Source organism: Nestor notabilis, unplaced genomic scaffold, assembly GCF_000696875.1.
Source record: "Nestor notabilis isolate BGI_N333 unplaced genomic scaffold, ASM69687v1 scaffold396, whole genome shotgun sequence".
In the NCBI taxonomy this organism is placed as follows: Eukaryota; Metazoa; Chordata; class Aves; order Psittaciformes; family Psittacidae; genus Nestor; species Nestor notabilis.
The window spans coordinates 254-20326 of record NW_009933981.1 but is presented as its reverse complement, the minus strand read 5'-3'; the positions used below and the strand labels follow the sequence as shown (position 1 = coordinate 20326).

Here is a 20073-nt window from a genome sequence, read left to right as displayed (position 1 = left end):
ACTGACTTGAATTGGAAAGTGACCTTAAGGTGTCTTCAACAAGAGCACAAATACTTTTTTGAGTTGGTAACACTGTATTAGTAAAGACTTGTTCTTGATGCATAGTATTTTCAATAATGAAAAGATACTTAAATATCTATTAGTCCCACAGGACAGTAACAGTATCAAATGTAGATCACTTGTATATAGCAAGTAAGAGCTCTCAGCAGCTTAAAACAGGCTAGGCAAGGGTTAAATGTACATGCAGGTGCAACACATGAATTTACCTTACTGTACATACAAGTGACCAGCTCCTTATGTGATGTGCCACCTGATATCCATTATGGAGTACATACAGAGTCATGCCATGGTACACACACTAGTTGCTGCCCCTCTTGACTTTCTTTAGAGTGCTTTCTTCTGCCCTCTGCCCCCACTGTGTGCCCTTATTCCTTGCTTCAGCTGCTGAGCAGCTCCTTCAAGTAAGAACTACCAACTAAACCAGACTACTTCAAACAGAAACCTAAAAGCAGCCTGAATGGAACGACTGAAGTTTCTTTACAAACTGCAGTGTGGAAGTTGTAGGTGCTACAATTCAGACAGATTTTGGATCTGAAGAGACGGGCAAGTTTATAAACAGATGCTATCAAATTTGGAGGCTCTTTAAAGAGAATATAAACCACAGAATTGATTCCAGCATTAGTAAATACAGCCTCGTAGAGTAAAAAACATTAACAAACTTAGAACGTTCTAACTCATTTGTTCTTACTGTAATCCTTTTGTAGAGCTGCTCCATCAGGTCTATTCCCAAGGGTTAAAAAACCCTCATCCTCAATGTTTTTTCCATCTTTACATTTGAATAGATCTTCTTTCTCAAGAGCATTTACACACTATCCCCATACATGTAGTAAAACAGCGTCTTTAATGACAAGAATCTGCAATCTAAATTCTTTCAACATTATCATCTGCATTTATTGAGCTTTGCTTTCAGCACGACCTGAAAGAAATACACCAGCTTCCACACAGTATAAAGCCTGACTTCACAGAGACTTCCAGAACTCTGCTGGAACGTGTGTGTCAGCTTAGAACCAGCAGCTTGTTACTTCCAGCACTGTAACGTGCGATCACGAAGTCTCTCTGAGTTTTCCAGAAGTTGCTCCAGTTCTGGGCAGCGGAGCAGGAAGGTGAAACTGAAGTTTGAACTACACTGGTATGAAGACACACAGATGGCTGTGCAAGTGGCAGCTTGCGACTACCAGAACTTGCATGATATCCTAACAAATCAGGCTTGTGTAACTAAGGCATCCCTGTGTATTGCATGGCATCTGTAAGATCAGAAGGCTGAAATACCTCAGGTTTTTCATTATTTTGGGTAGATTACAAGATTTAACTAGGAAATCCATCCAATAATCAGCATGCCTCTGGTCTAGGAACTTTAAGAAAGGCTGTGAGAAAAAGCGCTCTCCTCCCCAGTATGAATTTCGGTACAGGCAGAAGCAGCAATTGAGCCTAGGCAAGTTCAGAGGTAAGTTTGTGGTTTGCATTTTGATATTCAAGGAAATGGTATCCTATGGGAAGCACACACATGATCCACCAAAGCCAATCCCTGTGTAGTAAAACGGAGTTAAGTCCCAAAAGTCACAGAGCAGAATTTTCAGACAGCTTAGAGAAGAAGCAAATGACAACCTGCCTGCCCCCCTAAAGCACAGTCCATTGAGATGCTCTTTGTACATGTAGCAGATGTCTCTTAAGGCAGGTTAGAAGAATCCATGTGATAAGTAACACTTACAGCATATGCACCGATCAGAAACGCTGCGTTTGCTCGTTTCCGCTGGTCGAAGCTGGTGTAGTACACGATCTTCTTTCTTGATAGGCTGAAATACTGCCAAAAGGAACCAGAGAGCACAGTTACTGAGAGAAGACATGTTTAAAATGCCTCCAAAAGCCACCTTTCCAGACTGAAAAAGAAGTCAGGAGAAATCAGTCTTACAACTAAAGGAGAAAAGATTACTGATACCATCTTGAATGGAGTGCAAGGAAACGGCCACTGTATCAGGGTAGATCTCTCAGCTGTACAAACACAGCCTATAAAATGTGATTGAACCACAATGGTCAAGATTAAAACCTGGATTTTTTTCCAAGTTTAAAGATTTGAAACAAGAACCTATGAACGTTACTAAAAGACACTGAAATTTCCAGACCAAAACACCCCCCATGTGTTAAATTTCCCCAGCACATCATTCTGGGGAGAAATAAAAACCTATCGCAATCCATCTTACAGGCACTTTGTTAAACTAAACACTGCTCTTCCAGCTATACTACCTAAAAAGGGGGTGACAGACATCATCTTTCTAAAGCTTCAACAGCAAGAACTTGCATTTAAGAAAAAAGACTGCACAAGTGAAAAGCCTGAAAAAAGGCTGGGCAAGGACAAAACTGTACCACTGGCAATTCTGCTTTCTTGAGGAAGTAAAGAAGCCTCTGTCAGAACCCTGTGGACAAAACCCCCATTGAAAACAAGCCCAACAAGCCCCAGAAAAGAACAATAATGACAAACTGCAGCAAAACTGTTTAAAGCCAGAGAGAGAAAATTGTCACTTAAAAATGGCAAGTCGAGCAGTCTATTGTGCTGTTATTTTTTGAGCTCCATGAATTGCTTCACTTCCATTGTATTCTGCAGTGCTATCACACATGTTTTTCCTGACAGGTTTTTACAGTGCTACTACAGTCCTGAGGAAGCCATCACCAGACATTCTGCATTCTAAATATTAGATGTGCATGTATCTCTTGAAGTACTGCAGCAGTGATTTGAGTAGTGCCAACTGTATTCCATGTCCAGAAGCCTGTAAACATTGACTCTCATCCTCAATCTTGGTGCAAGTTTTAGAACAGCTTTAACCACAGAATTGTATTGTGCAAAATAAACCCCCCAAACAAATAGCTGATAAACTCAGAGGAAAAATTGCTGTATCATTTGCCACCTCCCACCAAAACTAGCACCTTTAACAGCACTTCTAACTATACATTCCAGGCTGGTGTTACCCACAACTTCCATCGGTGGAAGGAGGGAGTTAATGCAGGGAGTCTGTCTAACTGGGACTGTAATTTCAGAGCTAGCTGGCTGCTGGTGATTGGAAGTGGTTGTATCTTGAACCCAACAGCAACATCTCTCTCAGTGTATATGCAAACACACAAAGCTCGAGTAGTTATTTAATTAGTGAAGCAGTCAATTATTATTACACCTTGACAAAATGAAGCCCAGTATTTTAAGATCCCTCCTTTCTTCCCCCTCCTCAAGTTTTTAATGAGTGTTCTCTAAGTGCAGTTCCACCCATGATGTGTAGGTGGGATGAGATTACAGCAGTTATGCAACAGTGACAGAACTTCAATTAGAACTTGTTGACTGCTCCTTATTTAAAGCAAAGTTCTTTGCACCAGTTTACAGTTCACCTGAAATACTACTTTAAACTGCAAAAAGCACATTGTGCTGGCTAGCCAGAAGTGCTATATAGTAAGAGCCTATTTCTTGGCTTGTTGTACAGGTGGATGTTTTCTATCAGATATCTATACATGTCATTCCCATTTTGAGATGCTTTTGTACCTGGAAAAAGTGAGAGCTCACCTTAAAAGTTCCCAGAACATGGAAATGAAAGAAATGTAACATTTTCATTGCTTCAGTTCCCAAACAGAAGGGGCTGAGCCTCATAAACCATATCGCTACATGGAATAGTTCACTGGGTTTTGAATGCTGATGAAAGCTTGAACACTAAACTGACACCTGACATTTACTAATGGCTCATAGCATAGCAACCAGAGGAAAGCTGCACCAGGATTTTACTGTTCAGAAATGCATAAAACAAACCACATTTATTTGCACAGGTTACAGAAAATCAAGTTTTACAGTGTTTGCTGAAATGCCAATCTCATGCCTCTGTTAACACAAACTCTCACCTCACTGTACTTCCATTACCAATGCTAAGCTATAGCCTGTATTTTTAGGTAACACTGATTTTCTGACCATGATTAATAAGCTAAGTCCATTTCTTTGGCTAGGCCCACTGATAACAAGTGTTAAAGACGGCTCCAGAGCTCCACCTGAATAGAGTAGGGCTTTACTTCCCTCAGATACTGCACAACTCCCAAGAACCAAAAATGTTCCAACAAGGAAATCTTCAATACAGATTGCCTACAGAATAGCTCTAGTTACAGGTAACATAGCTGCAAACCATCTTCTTTCTAAAACAAAACTAAGGCAAACACTATGATGCATTAAATGTCTTTTTCTTTAGCAGCAGGAAAATGTTAGCAGTGTCACACATCATTACAAGACCAAATGCAACAATATACCAGCAGTATCTGTCAAGAGACATCACAGAGGAGCACACTCAAATACAACAATCTTTTGACCTAAAAGCTGAGGTTACATGAAAAGGTTTTGGTTTTAGGCAATAAAACTAATTCATTGGGTGTATGAGAGGGTTCCAGAAAACATTATTTTCACTGTAAGGTTATTCAACAGATCAGTTCCTGTTTCTGGAAGACCTCAAGTGATGACAGGTTTAGAAGATACTATTGTGAACAATTCCTAGATCAACATCTGTTTCGAATCACCAGCTTATTTGACAATATTTTATTTCATGGACATGCTTTAGTACACTTGCATTGGCCAAGCAAGAAATTACTGCAGTGCTTTCAATAAGCCTGCATCAATGCACATACTATGCACATATACACACACCTATATACTTCAGAGGGATATATACAACAGAAGTGACTACAAGGCTGGCAAACTGTTAATAGGAAAGTATGTATTAAAGCATGTAGCCACAACCCTGCCTCAGAATCTAAGCTGTCCCCAGGGAGATGCTTGCAATCACTATAGCTCCATGTGTATGCCCAGCAGTTTATTGATGTTAACACCAAACCAAACCCTCTGTGATCCAGCAGCAATACAGTTACCATACAAGAATTGTTAACCCCAGACTTCATAAGCCTGCCAGAACTTTCCCTCTTCTGCTTTTGATCTTCCCTTCTGATATCATCTATCCCAGCAATCCCCCTCGACCAGCCCTGCTTCTGGATTGACTGAGGTTGTGAGAGGCTGTACACTCATGAGGACACAGCAGGCTTTTTAAAGCAGTTTTCCTGAAACCAGGTTTATTTAAACAGAAGAAAAACATCTTTCTCAGCAAGCAGGATTCTAAGCAGCAGGAAGATAGCCCAGCCAAGCATTTTCTCGTCCTGTTGACTTGGCTAGTCAGGATCATCTCCATAGCAATCGGCAATCAAAACATGCCTAACATAGCAAGGTCAGAAAGGTTTTCCTGTAAGGCATAACCAGGACTTTACCTCTAACTTTCTCAGTAAATGGGTGTCTGAACAAACGCTTCAGCTCTTCAGAACAGAACAACTGACTGGTTTTAAAACCAGTCAACATAAAGTAACAACAATTCCCTTTGAAAAGTCGGCCTGCCACTAGCACATTTAAGTACCAGTAACCCTTCTCCTTCCCTACCTGTCCCCTAAGAAAGGAGAGAGGAAGGCAGGAAACTGCCTCCATGTCTAATTCCTTTCCTAGAACAGAAATAAATACAGCTGAAAGACTTGGAGGGGAAGTTTGCTTTGATGAGATCTTATACACCCATTTCTCCTGTTCCTACTCACAGGAGTTTTCAACTTAGTAAAAGTCTGAGTCCTGAACTCCTTTTGAGACACCACATCCACACCAGAACTATCAAATTTTGTGAATACTTCTTTTATGCCATGCTTCTTTTAAAGACTCTTTTTGTACGAGAAGTACAGGAAGCACATCCCCAAGCAGGTATATTCCAAACCATGGTAGGAATGACCAGGCTTAAGCAGTGTGATTGCATCAGGGTCCCAAAAGCAGTGGAGCATGGTAATAGCAACCATGCCACAGCAGAGGCTGGATCTCTGCAGTTCCTCTTCTATCAGCCAACTCCTGCTGTAGTCACAGGGCACGGTTACCCTTAATGCAAGGCTGTGCAGCAGCAGGTTGCCCAACAGGCCTCTTCCTCCATGTCATTACTTCAACTGGCACGTCCCACCTCTGAAGCGCTGACCACAGGCTGCCTACGTATCCCCCTGGTGCACGTGAGCTTTGCCATACTCTTTCTGCTGCAGTTACTCATTGCACCAGTGCCTTGCTGGCAGTAAGCCACAGGTCATGAACTTGTCTTAGACACAATAGTTCAGCCCTTGGGAATCCTCTCAAGGACACTTGTGAAGGTCAGACATGAGAAGATGAGAGGTAGAAGGGTGGAAGCTGTGAGTCTATACATGTGTGCCTACAGTACACATCGGATACGTACTTCAACCCTGGGGTTTGGTCTTACAAGCCTACTTACCCACTGCAGATAGTATCTAAATGAGGACAGTCTGGAATATACTTTAACTATTAGAAAACCAAAGCTTACATCAGCAGGCACTGGACTACCTGAGGGGAAGTGTCCATCAGCCAGACTGGAATATACTCACGTGCAAGGTTCTGTACCACTGTAGTAGTATTCCAAGCTTTAGATGTTTTAAGTTCAGGTATTACTTTTAAGTGGTTGCATGATCAGGTTACCCTTCTCTACTGTGCACTAGCAGTTTAAATCAACCTGTTGGGAATTAGCCTCTGGTAGGGCAGCAGCACAAACAGCAGCTCCTCCCAGCTTAAGCTGCAGCTGATGTGCATGAGATTTCTTTGTCCTGTTGGTGACCATTTGTACTCTTCACATAGCACTGCAGGGGGCTTGCTTTTACATAAAAATATAAAAGTCACATTAAAATGACATCACAGTTTGCTAAATCAATCCTGCAAGTGCCAGAGTTACCACTTCGGCTTCAGTTTGGCTCCCTTGTGTGTCTTTTCTATCATGATTACCAGCTACATGCAACAAACAGCTTGCCACGTTCAGTGCACATGGTGCTCTGGTAACAAGAATGAAGAGAGTAGACACATTCCTGTTTCATACTGAATCATTAAGAAACCACAAACAAGTCCCAGGGTATTTCTTATTTGTGCGCTCATTTCCTGGGTGAAATGCTTGGTACCTAGGATCCAGTTTGAAGGTGTTCTAGTTCAACTGCAGAAGTTTAAAGATATGCTTCAAAAGTGTATTCAGACTGTCCTCAGGTCCCAAACTGATCCCAGTCTCAGTCTGAAGCTGGAAAAAGCAGAACTAATCTCTCCAGTTCTCATATGCACAGTGAAAGTCAGAATAGGACGCTTACAGAGTAATTGCTTCACAGAGAAAGCATTCTCCACCACCTTTAATTATTCAAATATAAGGCCAGAAACAGTAGAATTAAGGTTAAAAAAACCTAAACATGGATTCCTAGTGAGTGAGCATCATTGGTCATGTGTTTAATGGGGACATTAATGGGAAATAGGCTAAGATAATGTATTTATAAGCTCTATCTAGTGTTAACACAGAAATGGCAAATCCAATACTTTCCCAATATGAAAAAGGCATTCCAAGTTAAAAATACAAGAGTTTGGTATTTGTTTTATTTATACCAAACTTTCTGCATGAAGCAGCAATGTAAATTTTCACTAGAAGCACTTTATTTCTTTTGCAGAAAGGTTATAGCAACTCTACATCACCCCTCAATTTGCAAAATGACCTCTCTTAAGACTACCTGAGTCAGCATGCCCCTGGAAGCAGTCCATAGCATTAACCAACTTGTGTAACGGTTTCACTGGTGCAGCAAACAGTAGCCCCAAACCATAATGCCACTTTTGATACAGGAATCCTCTTAGCAGTGGCCAGAGTTATCACATCTGTTGTCTCACTTTCCTGTTCTGTTAGTAACAGGTCTAATATATTATAGATTTTAAATCTGTAACATTTAGTGAAGGGTCTCCTTGCTATTTGCACACAAGTGGTATTTGGTAGTACTTTGGAATTAAAACATGATTCGTATCTCTTTTGCAGGCATTTGGGGACCAGGTTAAATCTCCAGCTACGTGCTCAGTGTGCTAGGTCTGGCTGGGATGGAGTTCAGCTCTCTCCAGAGCAGGCTGCATGGTTCTGTGGGTTAGATTTGTGGCTAACACTGTGTAGGTAACACACCAATGTTTCAGCTGCTGCCAGGTAGTGCTTGCAGAGCATCAAGGCCACCTATTTCTCACTCTGCCCCCACAGCAAGTAGTCTGGGATGGGCACATGGCCAGAAGAGCTGGCCCCAACAGAGAGAGGGATGTTCCATGCCACAGGACATCAGGCCCAGCAGCAAAACTGAGGAGCAGGGGTAGCTCAGAGGCTGGCCAGACACCAGTCTGCTGGTGGGAGGTGGTGACTTCCTCTGCACTACTTGCTTTGTTCCTCCTCCCGTGTCTCCCCACTTTTTATTCCCCTACAGTCAACAAGCACTACGTGGAAGTCAAGAAGAAAGCTTATACAGATATTTTGATAGAGGGACACTTCTACAAGACACAAAAAGGAACCATTTTTATGTGTAAAAACACATTCTTGTAACACTTATGAGGAGCAACATTAGATTGAATGAGACGTAAAAGGTTTAACTTTTCCACTGAGTGAGACTGAGTTTAAACAGTATGCTTCCAGGGCCCACGTTTTGTTCTGTTTTATGGCTGTGGGTATTTTTGCTTGGTTGTTATTTTAATCTCTGTTTATTCATCCTAGCATATATATAGCTGCAAACCTGAGAAATAGCCAGAGTGGTTTGTTACTATTGCCTTGAAACTGTAAGGTTATGCAAAAAGGGTGAACACAGCCTTCAGTGCCTCACCTGCTAAGCAATGACAGCATATTCACTTTTAACATTCTTCAGAAGGAAAAGAATTCAGAACAAAGAATAACCTTAGAGCTTAGTAGCAACCATCTAGATAATGAGCATCGAACAATCACAAACTGGATAATACATTTCAGTTGTACTGCAAAACAAAAATACAGGAACATTGCTTTTAAACAAAGCTTACCTTTAATTTCTTACTCAGTTTACAGCAGTATCTGTATAACATTGCCAAATTTAAAGGTCCAAAATCTCCATAGAAACTGGAAGAAAAAGCACAAAAAGATGTGTTATTTATACAAAAGAGCTAAGCAAATTTCAACATGTATGTTTTAAAGCTGCAAATCAGTAATTTTGGGGAGTAGCCAATACATATGGGAAAACAGATAAGCCTCATATTGATTCGCTTAAGAGGTTAATAGCAACAATTAATTTGAAAGCATTTGTAGCTTCAGTTAAAGATGCTCCAGTAACTACCTTTCCCATTATATACACACACTAACTACAGAATTTTTTCTTCATCCCACGATATCCAGACTGGTTTTGGACAAAACTACAGAGTGAAGAACTTCAAAACATCATCTACTCCCCTTTAAGCCATGCTGTTGTCATCCTAGATGAATATTATACAACTGCTAAAGATGAGAATATATCATTAGATACTATGAAGAATAAGCTAAATTGACCTTATGGGTGGCAAAATTTATTTAAGTTTGATCCAGTCTTGATCTGTCTGAAATTGAAGCTTATTTTTTTATCCCACCCTCCATTATTCCAGCAATTACATGTACACTTAACTTTACAGATCAGTGTTTCCCTTTGTCCCCCCAAACCTTCTTGTCTCTAGGCAATTATATTCCTATATATTACTTGTTTCATGACTTCTGATTGTTCTTGCTTCTCTCTTCTAGATTCTTAAGCATTGACATTACTTTTGAAACAGCAACCACTGTCCTTAGAATAAGAGCTAATAGCAATAGCGTGTAGAGGAAAGCTGTTGCACAATAAAGTTAAGTTGCTGGCAGGGATTTACAATGCTTTTCCAAGCTAACCCTTCATAGGCACCTTTACAAGTAATAGCAGTCTTTATGCTATACAACTTATGACACTTTCTGGAGCTTTTTCCCTCACCTCACGTCCTGCAGAACTGCTCATAATTTAAGTTGCAAGCTTTCTCCAATAGTTTTCCTTCTTGTGTGTGGAAGTCTTTACCTTGATGCTCTATGAAAATTTGTTGATGCCCACGTTATAAATTCCAGTGAGAGCACACTAAAACTGCTTTAATCTGCAATGCCTTTAGTCTTTTGATAAAGGAGACAGGACACTTCTTGCCTACTGACAAACAAAACAGGCCATCTGAATGTGTGCAACTTAGGGAATGACGAAGAGAGACGACTATGTTCTACAAATCCTGGACTTTGAAGGAGTGAAAACTTCCTGAAATCGGATGACAGAAGAGGTGGTAGTACCATTCAAGCCTCCTTCCCCAGAGCAGAAGGTTTATTTTTTCAGGAAGATTAATTATGTTCCAGCTAAACAAGGAGAAGACCTTCACTTTGAGAGCGGTCACACATTGGGAAGACGTCCCTCAGAAGGGCTGTGGAGTCACAAACCAATTGTGTAAGGCTCTAAGCAACATGCTCTTGTTGAACTTGCTTTAAGCCCAGGGGCTGGAGTAGATATCTCCTCTCCAGAGGTGCCTTCCAGTTGCAGTCATTCTGCTATTCTAAGTGGTCACAAGTAGAAGTTTCTGATCTCTTAGGTGCTTATAACTTCACCAATAATAGTCCTTCCCACATTCTCTCATACAAAAAAGCTAAACCCTGTGCAAAGAGACAACTGCATTAGCCTGATCACTGTCTAGGATGATAGCCTGCCTGCCACACCAATGCCTTTTCATTATCATCTGCTTTACAACAACAGAAGTTTCTGTTAAGGTTCAGTTCAACCCTTCAGTACAGAATATTATGACATAATGCTTAATTAAAAAGTCCATTAGCTGGGTCAAAGACTAAGCTCTCCAGCTATTAAGACTTTATTTGTAGGTTGCACAGGTGTTAATTAACTCAAAGGGAAATCACAGTGGCAGTAAAGCAGGGTTAAGCTTTGGTATTCCTCATCTTTTCTTACACAAGTCTGCTAGATACAGGAAAAAGCTATCTGTGCAGGTTTTAATAGAAATGAAAAGGATGAGATGAAACTCATACTTGTCTGAGAAGGACAAGTATGAGTTACGGTACAGAAGTTAAACGTGGGAGCTCTAACACCACTAGTGACTGTAGCTTCTAGAGAAGCTATATAAAAGACACACTAACATCTCTTCCCATTCTGCTGCACTAACACCTTCCCTAAGTGAAAAACCAGCTCTAACTTGTTCCATGAACTTTAGAGTATTCTTTCACTTAAATATAAGATGGAAGAGTAAAATTCAAGATTTTTTTTGTGAAAAATACTTTCAAAAGTATTGTGAAGAAGTACAGAATAGAATAGTTACTAAAATAGAGAATACTTTTAAAACTGGTGTAAGCAGAGTAGCTCAAAGACAGCACTGAATACACAGTTCATCTAAAGCACTGAAGAACTTTAGGATAGTAAGTTCACTTGCTAGAAGTACATCACTACGAAGTCAGATACTCACTTCTACTTTTCCACATGATTAAACTCTAACCAAAGTGTAGGAAAAGCGCATGAAAATTAAATTACAAGCTAATTTATCTACAACAGACAGATTATATACTATATTGGTGGGGATAAGGGTAAGATACATTTGAGTGTATCCATGAAGTAATTTTATTTCTACAAAATAAAGCTCCTCAGATTCTCTCAGCCACCAAGCTAAAGACATCTCTATCTTAGGCTGACTTTCTCTATCACTCATTACCATTAAGGTATGCAATGACACTCTTAAGGGAGGAAGGGGAGAGGAAGCATCAGTGTTTCTGACTCTGGTACTACCACTGTTTGCCTGTGCTGCAGAAACAAGATGTTTCTCAGAATCCAAACACAGAGGCAAAAGAAAGGCATTTTTGGTCATTGTTGCACCAGTATTATTACCCACACATAAACACTGGCAACTCCCAAGCTATTTACATAACACCATATAGGCACTATAAACCAGCCATTGACCTTATTGATGTGAGGGACAAAGGTTATTTGTTACATGTGTAATTTTAACTTTCCTCACTTAATAGCCCCAAACTGGGATAAGCTTGGATGTCCTTTTTTGAGTGGGGCTAAGTGAAACAAGTGCTTTACAGACCTTCCAGTCAAGGAGTTCTCTGAAAGGAAATACAAGGCTTTGTACTGAAGTCAGTGAACTCTGATCTACAAAACCCTACTTAAATTTATATCCTTAGAATTAAAGTTTCTGACATGTTTCAACTCATTACTTTTAGTATAACAGGCCATTTCTGTACTTGAATTAGAGACACTTAATCCTGACTCACACAGAGGATTTTCTTAAGAACAGAATTTTGACATAGAGTTAAATGTAAGTGGAAGCTGGGAAACGGGAGCTGCAGGGAATAGGGAAGAAATGACACACCAAGTCATCATTTGACTACCGGATTTTATCTGGCAGAAGCTGAAGATAAAAACCATAAAAGACTAATCTTAGTGTCTGTTAACAATCTACCCAATATTATTTTATTTCCATCTCTTTTACAGTTAATAAGACTTTCTTTGTACCTAGATGTGCTAATAAACATTTCAGCCAGTTAAGAGAGACAATCATCTACCAAGGAGGTGGGAACCAGCTATGAGGATCAGAAGGCAAGTATGGTATTAATCTACATTTAATCATATTTTGTTTTCTTCAACTACTTAGATGATAGCTTAAATTACTTCACCCTCATGCCATGGAAACCCTTATACTTCTCAAGCTAAGAAGTAGCAAAATCCCAGGATATGCTAACAGATATTTAAATGCTTTACTTTAAGAATACTATCATAATGTTACTCGGAAGCAGTAGCTCACGTTTGTTGAACCTGCGTACTCCTAGAACTACTCCTCCCTATGGGTTCTTACAGCATCAGATCCAAGGTATTTGCTGTGTTGTATCATAGGAATGGTCACCCACCTAGAAGACTGGTTCACTCTGTCACAAAAGGAGTTACTATACATTCTTCCAGGGGAATTTATGGTGAAAGAAATGTAGTACACAACTCCCTAGGACAGCAACTTGCCGTTGCCAACTGAGGTTCCACTGGATGCCACACGAAGGTGCCATGAGTCAGTTCAAGCCTTGGGCACCTCTTTTGAATGCCAAAGACATTTCTTACTAAGCATTTGAATACCACTGACCCTGGTACAGCAGAAGAATGAAGCACCTTTCCTATCTTGAAGTACTGAAAGGAGCTTGTTTATGGTCAGTGAATTAATAGTATAGCCTGGCAGACTCTGAAATGAATTGCTAACCTCCATTAACATCACAGCCTACCTATGGCTAGGGTAGCAAATTATCCTGCAAAGATAAATCACACTGCTTAGACTTCACATCAGAAGCCTGAAACCATTTCCCTGCAGATGAATACACCAGATCAGTAGTTTTATACTGTCATTCACATACACGTCTGTAATACAGCACAGGAATGGATGAAAGGACACGAGATTGCTACCTGAAAAGCTATTTCAGGGTTATTTGTGACAGCAGCTCAGTGTTATTGCCACACTAAGTGAGGGTGTGCATGCATTCTTACCAGGCTGCAGGCATTTCCAATAGCTTAAATATGGTCCAAAGCCTAATCACCACATCAGGAGGGGGCAGGGGCAACAACTAGGACAGATCCACCAAACCAGTTCTAACAATGCAGTAATGCTTAGGGGGGATGATGTTACTTGCACAGCAACTTACTCAGTTACTGACTTACTAACTAGAAAACAGAGGCACTGTTTAACAATTGCAATCATTTTCTGGAGCACGGGTACAACTACTCCTTCAGTTAGGAAGCGTGCCTTCTTGGGAACTAGCAGCCATATAAATTCATTTTTCTGCCAAAACAGGAGCATGCCAAGCTTGCAAGTACTCAAACCAAAAGGTTAACCACAAGAACTCCAGGAACTAGCAGAAATACAGCTTCCTAACTGCAAAACTACACTAATTTTTCAACATTTTACAAAGATCCAGAAATTAGAGAAGCATTTTCCACTTGCTTTTCTCTGCCCCTTTCCTAGGCTGGGTTGCTAGAACATTTGGGTCACTGCACTGTAAAGCCCTTGCTGTATGTGCTCTGAACTCGCCATTAAGCCATACAAGAACCAGCTACTGCAGAAGTGTCCAACTGGCTGCTCTAGATAAATGCTTCAAATCATAAGCTGAACATGCGCTCATACAACAAAGCTTCTGGATGAAAGTCAAGAGGACCAGTGCACACATTCATTACAACCTAAGTGCCAGTCAGGAAATCTTGGCTACTCAGTCTTCTTTCTCCAACTCCTGTTTCCTAGAGAGTGTTTCCACCTCCTGCTCCTCAAGCCCATGAAGAAAGGTGGAATGCCCACTGGAGTGTCTCCCTGCTCTAACCCCACCAATTCCAGTAACACGTGAATTGACAGGAGCTTTCTTATCTGGGCTGAGACATGATCCCTAACACTTAATACTACTTAGGGATTGCACACTTCTGAATAGACAAAGGATGATGCAGCAAGTCTAAGGCTAGAAATGATATGTCACCTTACTGCTGGCATCTGAAGATAGGAATAACATAGAGGCTCTGGACTATGTAAAACACCAGCTACTCCATTTCCCCTTGCATGTTTCAAATCCTCAAGATTCTGACTCTTCAAACTCTAACAAGAACACAAATCCAAATTGTAGATAATTAAATAGCTATTCCAGATAGATACAGTTTTGATACAATGCTCCTTGATGTCAGGAACAAACTATCAGTGAAGAGGTTCTCCCATAAAAAGCTTCCCTATAGAAGAATCTTCAGGTCATGTTAAAAATTACTCTCTATGGAAAAAGAGTCACCTGAACAGAAGCCAAGTTTCTCATAAGGGGTTTATTATATCAAGCTGTGCTCCCATCCAGTACAAAACTGGAGCCTAGAAAACAGATCTTTTTTATCCTGCTACCCCTTTTACTGCCAACAGAAGAATTCCTCAATACTTTGGGTGACTGCTTTTCTTTTCCATAGAAAGAAATGAAGATAGATATGGTAAAGCAATGTGTGTATTGAACTTATGAAACTGCTGGACTTAAGAGAACACCATAGGTGTCGAAGTTTCAAGCATAAAATTATGTCAGCAGTTTGTGCCTGAAGGGAAAAAATTACTCTCAGTTCTTTGATCTTCCAATGTTCTTGTTTGCAGTGAATTTAAAATTTCCCATTTTAAGATGGAAAACAAAATAAAGCTCGTGTAAAAACAAACAAAATACTCATGTGTAAGAATTAGACATACAAAAGCTGGTACTAGCATATGAAGTTTTCCTGTTCTGTTTTTACATTCACATCAGTAGAAGTTACAATTGGGAAACTTTCTTTTTTGTTTGTTGACTTTAACTCACTAAGTTATCTTGTTCATCCAGTAGTCACATCCAAAAAGCTACTGATGTGGACAAGGAACTCCCTGTTCTGTGTGTGAAGTGACAGCTGCTTGTTATAACAAGGCTAAGTTCAAGTTTTCTTTTTCTTTTCAAATGAAATAAGCCACAGAACAATGGAGAAGTTCAGGTTTTGGATGCAAGCACTGTTACTGGATAGCCACAGAAAAGCAGCATTTAGCCAAAGTAAAAATAAACAAGCTAACCCTTACTCTTCTCACAGGAAACGGAAACTGCTTCTTTGCATATACACAGAGTGAAGGAAACACGTCCTACAAATCAAAGTCCAAACAGTGCTCATTTAATAGTGCTGTAGCTAAGCATTCAAGTCTTAACTCTACTGCTGCTTGAACTCAAAGCAGCAGCTAACATCAAGACTGCTGTGAAACAGGCAAGTAACATTCTATGACTTGAAAGAAAGTGTTAGTGTAAACCAGGATGTACAGAGAATATAGGATTAATTTTACAGCTGCACACAACATGTCAGACTAGATCTGCAAAAGCTGTTTATACAAGAGATCCAGAGTCAGAACAAGTGACTCAATAAAAACAGTAGGATTTAGGAAAGCTGCCATTATAATTTATCAGTAAGAGACTCCTGTTTCTCATTATCTAAATTTTAATTTTGTTTGAGGAAACTACTCAACAACAAAAAGGACATAAAAGGTTGCTTTGATAAAAACGTGAAAGCCGAGTTAACCAGTCAAGTGTAGTATTCTCAGCCCAGATCTGTTTACTGAAAGGTGAAACATGAAAGAAGCTATTCTTAGAGAATAAAAAGCTGCTTACAAGTGCCTAACTCATTAATTGAGGTCTTGCCAAGGCAAGCCTTGTCTATTTGCCAAATGACAGTCTTCATCAAGCTGGATTATTTCACATTAACCCCATTTTCCTGAAATAATAGTTACCTGTACTGCATTGCCCTGAAAGATTGTATTCCCTTACAGGCAGCAGGGCAGCCTTTCTCCGTTCTCAGGAGGGATCTCAGAGTCTCAGAAAGAGACTGACAAAATCTTACAGAAACAGAACAATCATAAAAAGAGAATTCAGAATTGGATAGATTCATTCAGGTTTCTTGTTCCCTCACCCGAGGAATTTACATACCATCAACTGAGGCATTTACATACCATTTCCCTAGCATAATAGGTTCAAGGTTAAATTGCAACACATTTAACTACGACAGTGACAGTTCTAGTAGCGAGTTCCTAGTCACCCAGCATTTGAGATGTTCCTAAAAGCATTTAAGCCTATCTTTATTCGTTTTAAAGGTGTGAATGTTTAACTGAGGCACTTATGAATGCATGAGAACAGCTGACAACTCCAAGTGAAACTGAAGGCTAAAGTTCTCGAGCCTTTACATAACCACACCTTGTGTACAATTTAGTGCTAAGCCACGTGACAAGCTGCAGGAGCACGTCAGCATTTCTCAGACCAAAGCTTCCATCAGACCCAGCACAACAGCTCTTTGTTTAATAAATGGGGTATACTACCAATGTACACTATTACTTCCTGATGTCTTCTCAAGAGTGAGGAAAACACGGGAAGCAAGGCAGGGGGATTCTAAGCACTATGTGAGCCAATAACATGCTCTGTGTAATCAGACAACCCCAAACCTACATACTCATGAGGTTTTCAAGATCACGTATCACTGAAGTGAAGGCAAACTGACACCTCAGCAGTCAGCTAAACTTTCTCCAGCACTTCACACTTACGAATTATCACCAAAGTTAACAGAGTAACAGCCCAAAGCTGTTTACTTCCATGCACAACGAAGTATCTTTGTCTTGTCACTAGAATGATGTATATCTAAACAAATAAACAGTTCTCTTGACAAAACTAGCTGTGTGCCTCACAGGTGCTGAGGATTGTGGCCCTGAGTAGACATCTCTTCTCCTCCTCCTCGTAACAATCTGAAAACTCTTTTGAATAAAGACAGAAGTGGTCATGAAATTCCGACAAGCAAGAATGAAGACTCTGGAAACCACTGTTCTGAGCCATAACACTTCAAAACTCACTTCCAAAGAAGTTATTTTGCTATCATGCAGCAAGCATTTCTTATCACTGTGAGAAAGAAGGCTGCACTTCCAAGAGAATGAGCAGGACATCTGAGCTGGTGTATTAAAGTTACTCTCCACTACCACTTACAGACAACCCCTGATGTCAGGCCCCTCACTTGCTGTACAGCCTGTGAAATCTAACAGGCTGACATAAAAAACCCAGAAGATCTGGCATGGTTTTACTACCAAATACTGCAAACACCGATAGTGATGGGTGCTGCAATACAAATACCAGGGGAAAGTTTAGCAGTGTTACATAAAGGAGCTCAGTTATTACACAAAACTCACCTAGTAACTGTCACTTAATTTGTACCTCATGGTATGTTTTAGAACTTTGAGAGCACAAAAGGGAGTGTGCTATTATGGTATCAGATAGAGGATGATGCCTTAAAAAAAAAAGGCCAGCTAGGTTAGGACCTCTGCATTTAGAAAAACACTGCAAGTTACATATCCAAAATCTTTAGGTGTGCCCTAAAAGATAAAGGAAACTTTGCTTCCTCCCACTACCTTGTAATTATATCTGGTGTCAAATTAGACCTTGGTATGTGGTTAACAGGTAATTGATTGGGCTATGAGTATACTTATTGAATTTCCTTTTCACATCTTCCCCCCTCTAAATCTCAGTTGTTTTTGTTTTAAAAATTATAGTGTCCTCACACAAAATACCCCAGCTACAGCCCTTGCTTAGTGCAATCATCTGTAGCTACCAGCATAGAACTGCTCCACCTTCCCAACCCCAAGATCAAATTGCACACAAGATTTCTTCACCCTTACTTGAAGCATATTAAGAATTAGAAACAAAATACCTCGGGTCAAGCATAACATGGAAGTCTTGAAAGCGATAAGAGATCCAATTTTACTTTCATTAAAGAAAGTGGAACATATTCATGTAAAGCAAATTGCTCAGGGCCTTCCCAGTTGAATTCTGCTTTTGATGCAAGGTCAGCCTCGCCTCAGGGTACTCCTGAGGTCACTTCCAATGTGAATTACTTAATGATCATTACAGAACCTACTCCCAACCCAAGCAGGTAATTACAGAAGTCAACTTTGGGAGTGAATCATTAGGAACTCTACTAGATGACACACAGCTGAAGATAATGAAGACTCAAAACGTGTAGACAACAAGCCCTAAAACTGTAAGCTGTGCATAGAAAGCAAGCTAGAAACCAAGACTGGCTTACACCTTCACAGCAGCAGTACTGAAGTCACTGGAGAAGGGAAAGAAGAATGGTTGATGCTCACAAGTTCTTCAACTCGTATGGAAAGTTCTATTTAAAATAAGGCATTTTTTGTTTCACTTCTGCAGCAAACCCCTTGTCAAGCGGCTTAGATACACCATCACATGTGAAACAGATGATCTGGGAACACAGTGTAGAGCAGCTACTGTTTAACCACAGCAATTACTTTCTTTAGCATATTCTATGTCCTTTAATAGTGTTCAAACTATACCAAATTTTACTTTTGACCTTCTAAGTGCTTTCATGATCTTCCAAACACGTGAAGCTTTTACTTAAGAGAAATACTTTCTCTGCTGTTCTACAAAAGCCTACAGGAAGTACTGTCTCGAAACCTTCTACAGACTTCTAAAGAAAAGTTGCAGATTTCTTCAAGTGCACATTTAAGTTTTGCATTCTTATGATTCTGTATAGAAGGTGAACACTTCATACTCTCTACACAGGAAAACGCATGCAAAACAAACTATTGTTTCATCTATTCACACCAAACGACAGCCTTCTATTTAAGATGCAATTTAATAAGATGTAATTAGTCTTAAGAGATCTCTTCCACCTTATAAACAAATCTTACAAAGCTCAGAGATCCTTCCTTTAGGCCCAACCACAATTTAAGCCATTTAACTGGCCTTGTAGCTGGCTTTTTTAACAGAGCAATCTTGTTGAACTAGTTTCAGTTAGTGTCTAAATATACTCAGGATAACTTTATACTCATGCTATGTGCAAGGAGCTAAACGGGACAAAAACATTCTATAAAGTATTCAAGTGTTTCGGGAAGACTTTCAGGTGACTACTTTGAACATGCAAAACACAACAGATTGCAACACTTACTTTTCATAGACCAGTTCCTCGTCGGTGCAGAAGTAGTGGGTATTTACGGTACTTTTTGGTTTACTCCGCAGTGTAGCAAAGTACAGCCGATCTGAAAGAGACGAGGGCAGCGTTGCAGGGTAGACCAAGCAGCTCAGTGCTTCCCCCCGCAGCCCTGTCCTGCCCCACCACGGAACAGGCACGGCTCAGCCATTTCTTGCCCAGGCAACCAAGAAGTCACCAGCACCCTGGCCTGGCTCAGCACCAGTGACTGTCCCCCTGTGCTGGGCACTGGGGAGGCTGTACCTCGGATCGTGTGTTCAGTTCTGGGCCCCTCACTGCAAGAGAGACATTGAGGTGCTGGAGCGGGGCCAGAGAAGGGCACTGGAGCTGGTGCAGGACCTGGAGCACAAGTGTGATGGGGAAGGGCTGAGGGACCTGGGGGGTTTAGTGTGGAGAAGAGAAGGCTCAGGGGGGACCTGATCGCTCTCTGCAACTGCCTGGCAGGAGGTTGTAGGGAGGTGGAGTCGGTCTCTGCTCCCAAAGGATAAGGGACGGGACAAGAGGAAACGGCCTCAAGCTGTCCCAGGGGAGATTTAGATGGAGCTGAGGAACAATTCCTTGCCCAGAGGGTGCTCAGGCATTGGAACAGGCTGCCCAGGGCAGGGCTGGAGTCACCGTTCTTCC

The 20073-nt window shown here is 40.7% G+C and overlaps 1 protein-coding gene across 1 annotated transcript in view; it reads right to left on the bottom strand.

The window, feature by feature from the left end:
* Positions 1–19499, bottom strand: part of LOC104407743 (dual specificity protein phosphatase CDC14A-like) — a 57532-nt gene extending 38033 nt beyond the window's left edge. The window contains exons 1-3 of the mRNA XM_010017111.1: positions 19408–19499; positions 8930–9005; positions 1769–1861 (exon numbers count right to left, since the gene is read on the bottom strand). Coding sequence (XP_010015413.1) covers positions 1769–1861; positions 8930–8971 — 135 coding nt within the window. The 5' untranslated portion in view covers positions 8972–9005; positions 19408–19499. The remainder of the gene's footprint in view (positions 1–1768; positions 1862–8929; positions 9006–19407) is intronic.
* Positions 19500–20073: the final 574 nt, after the last annotated feature.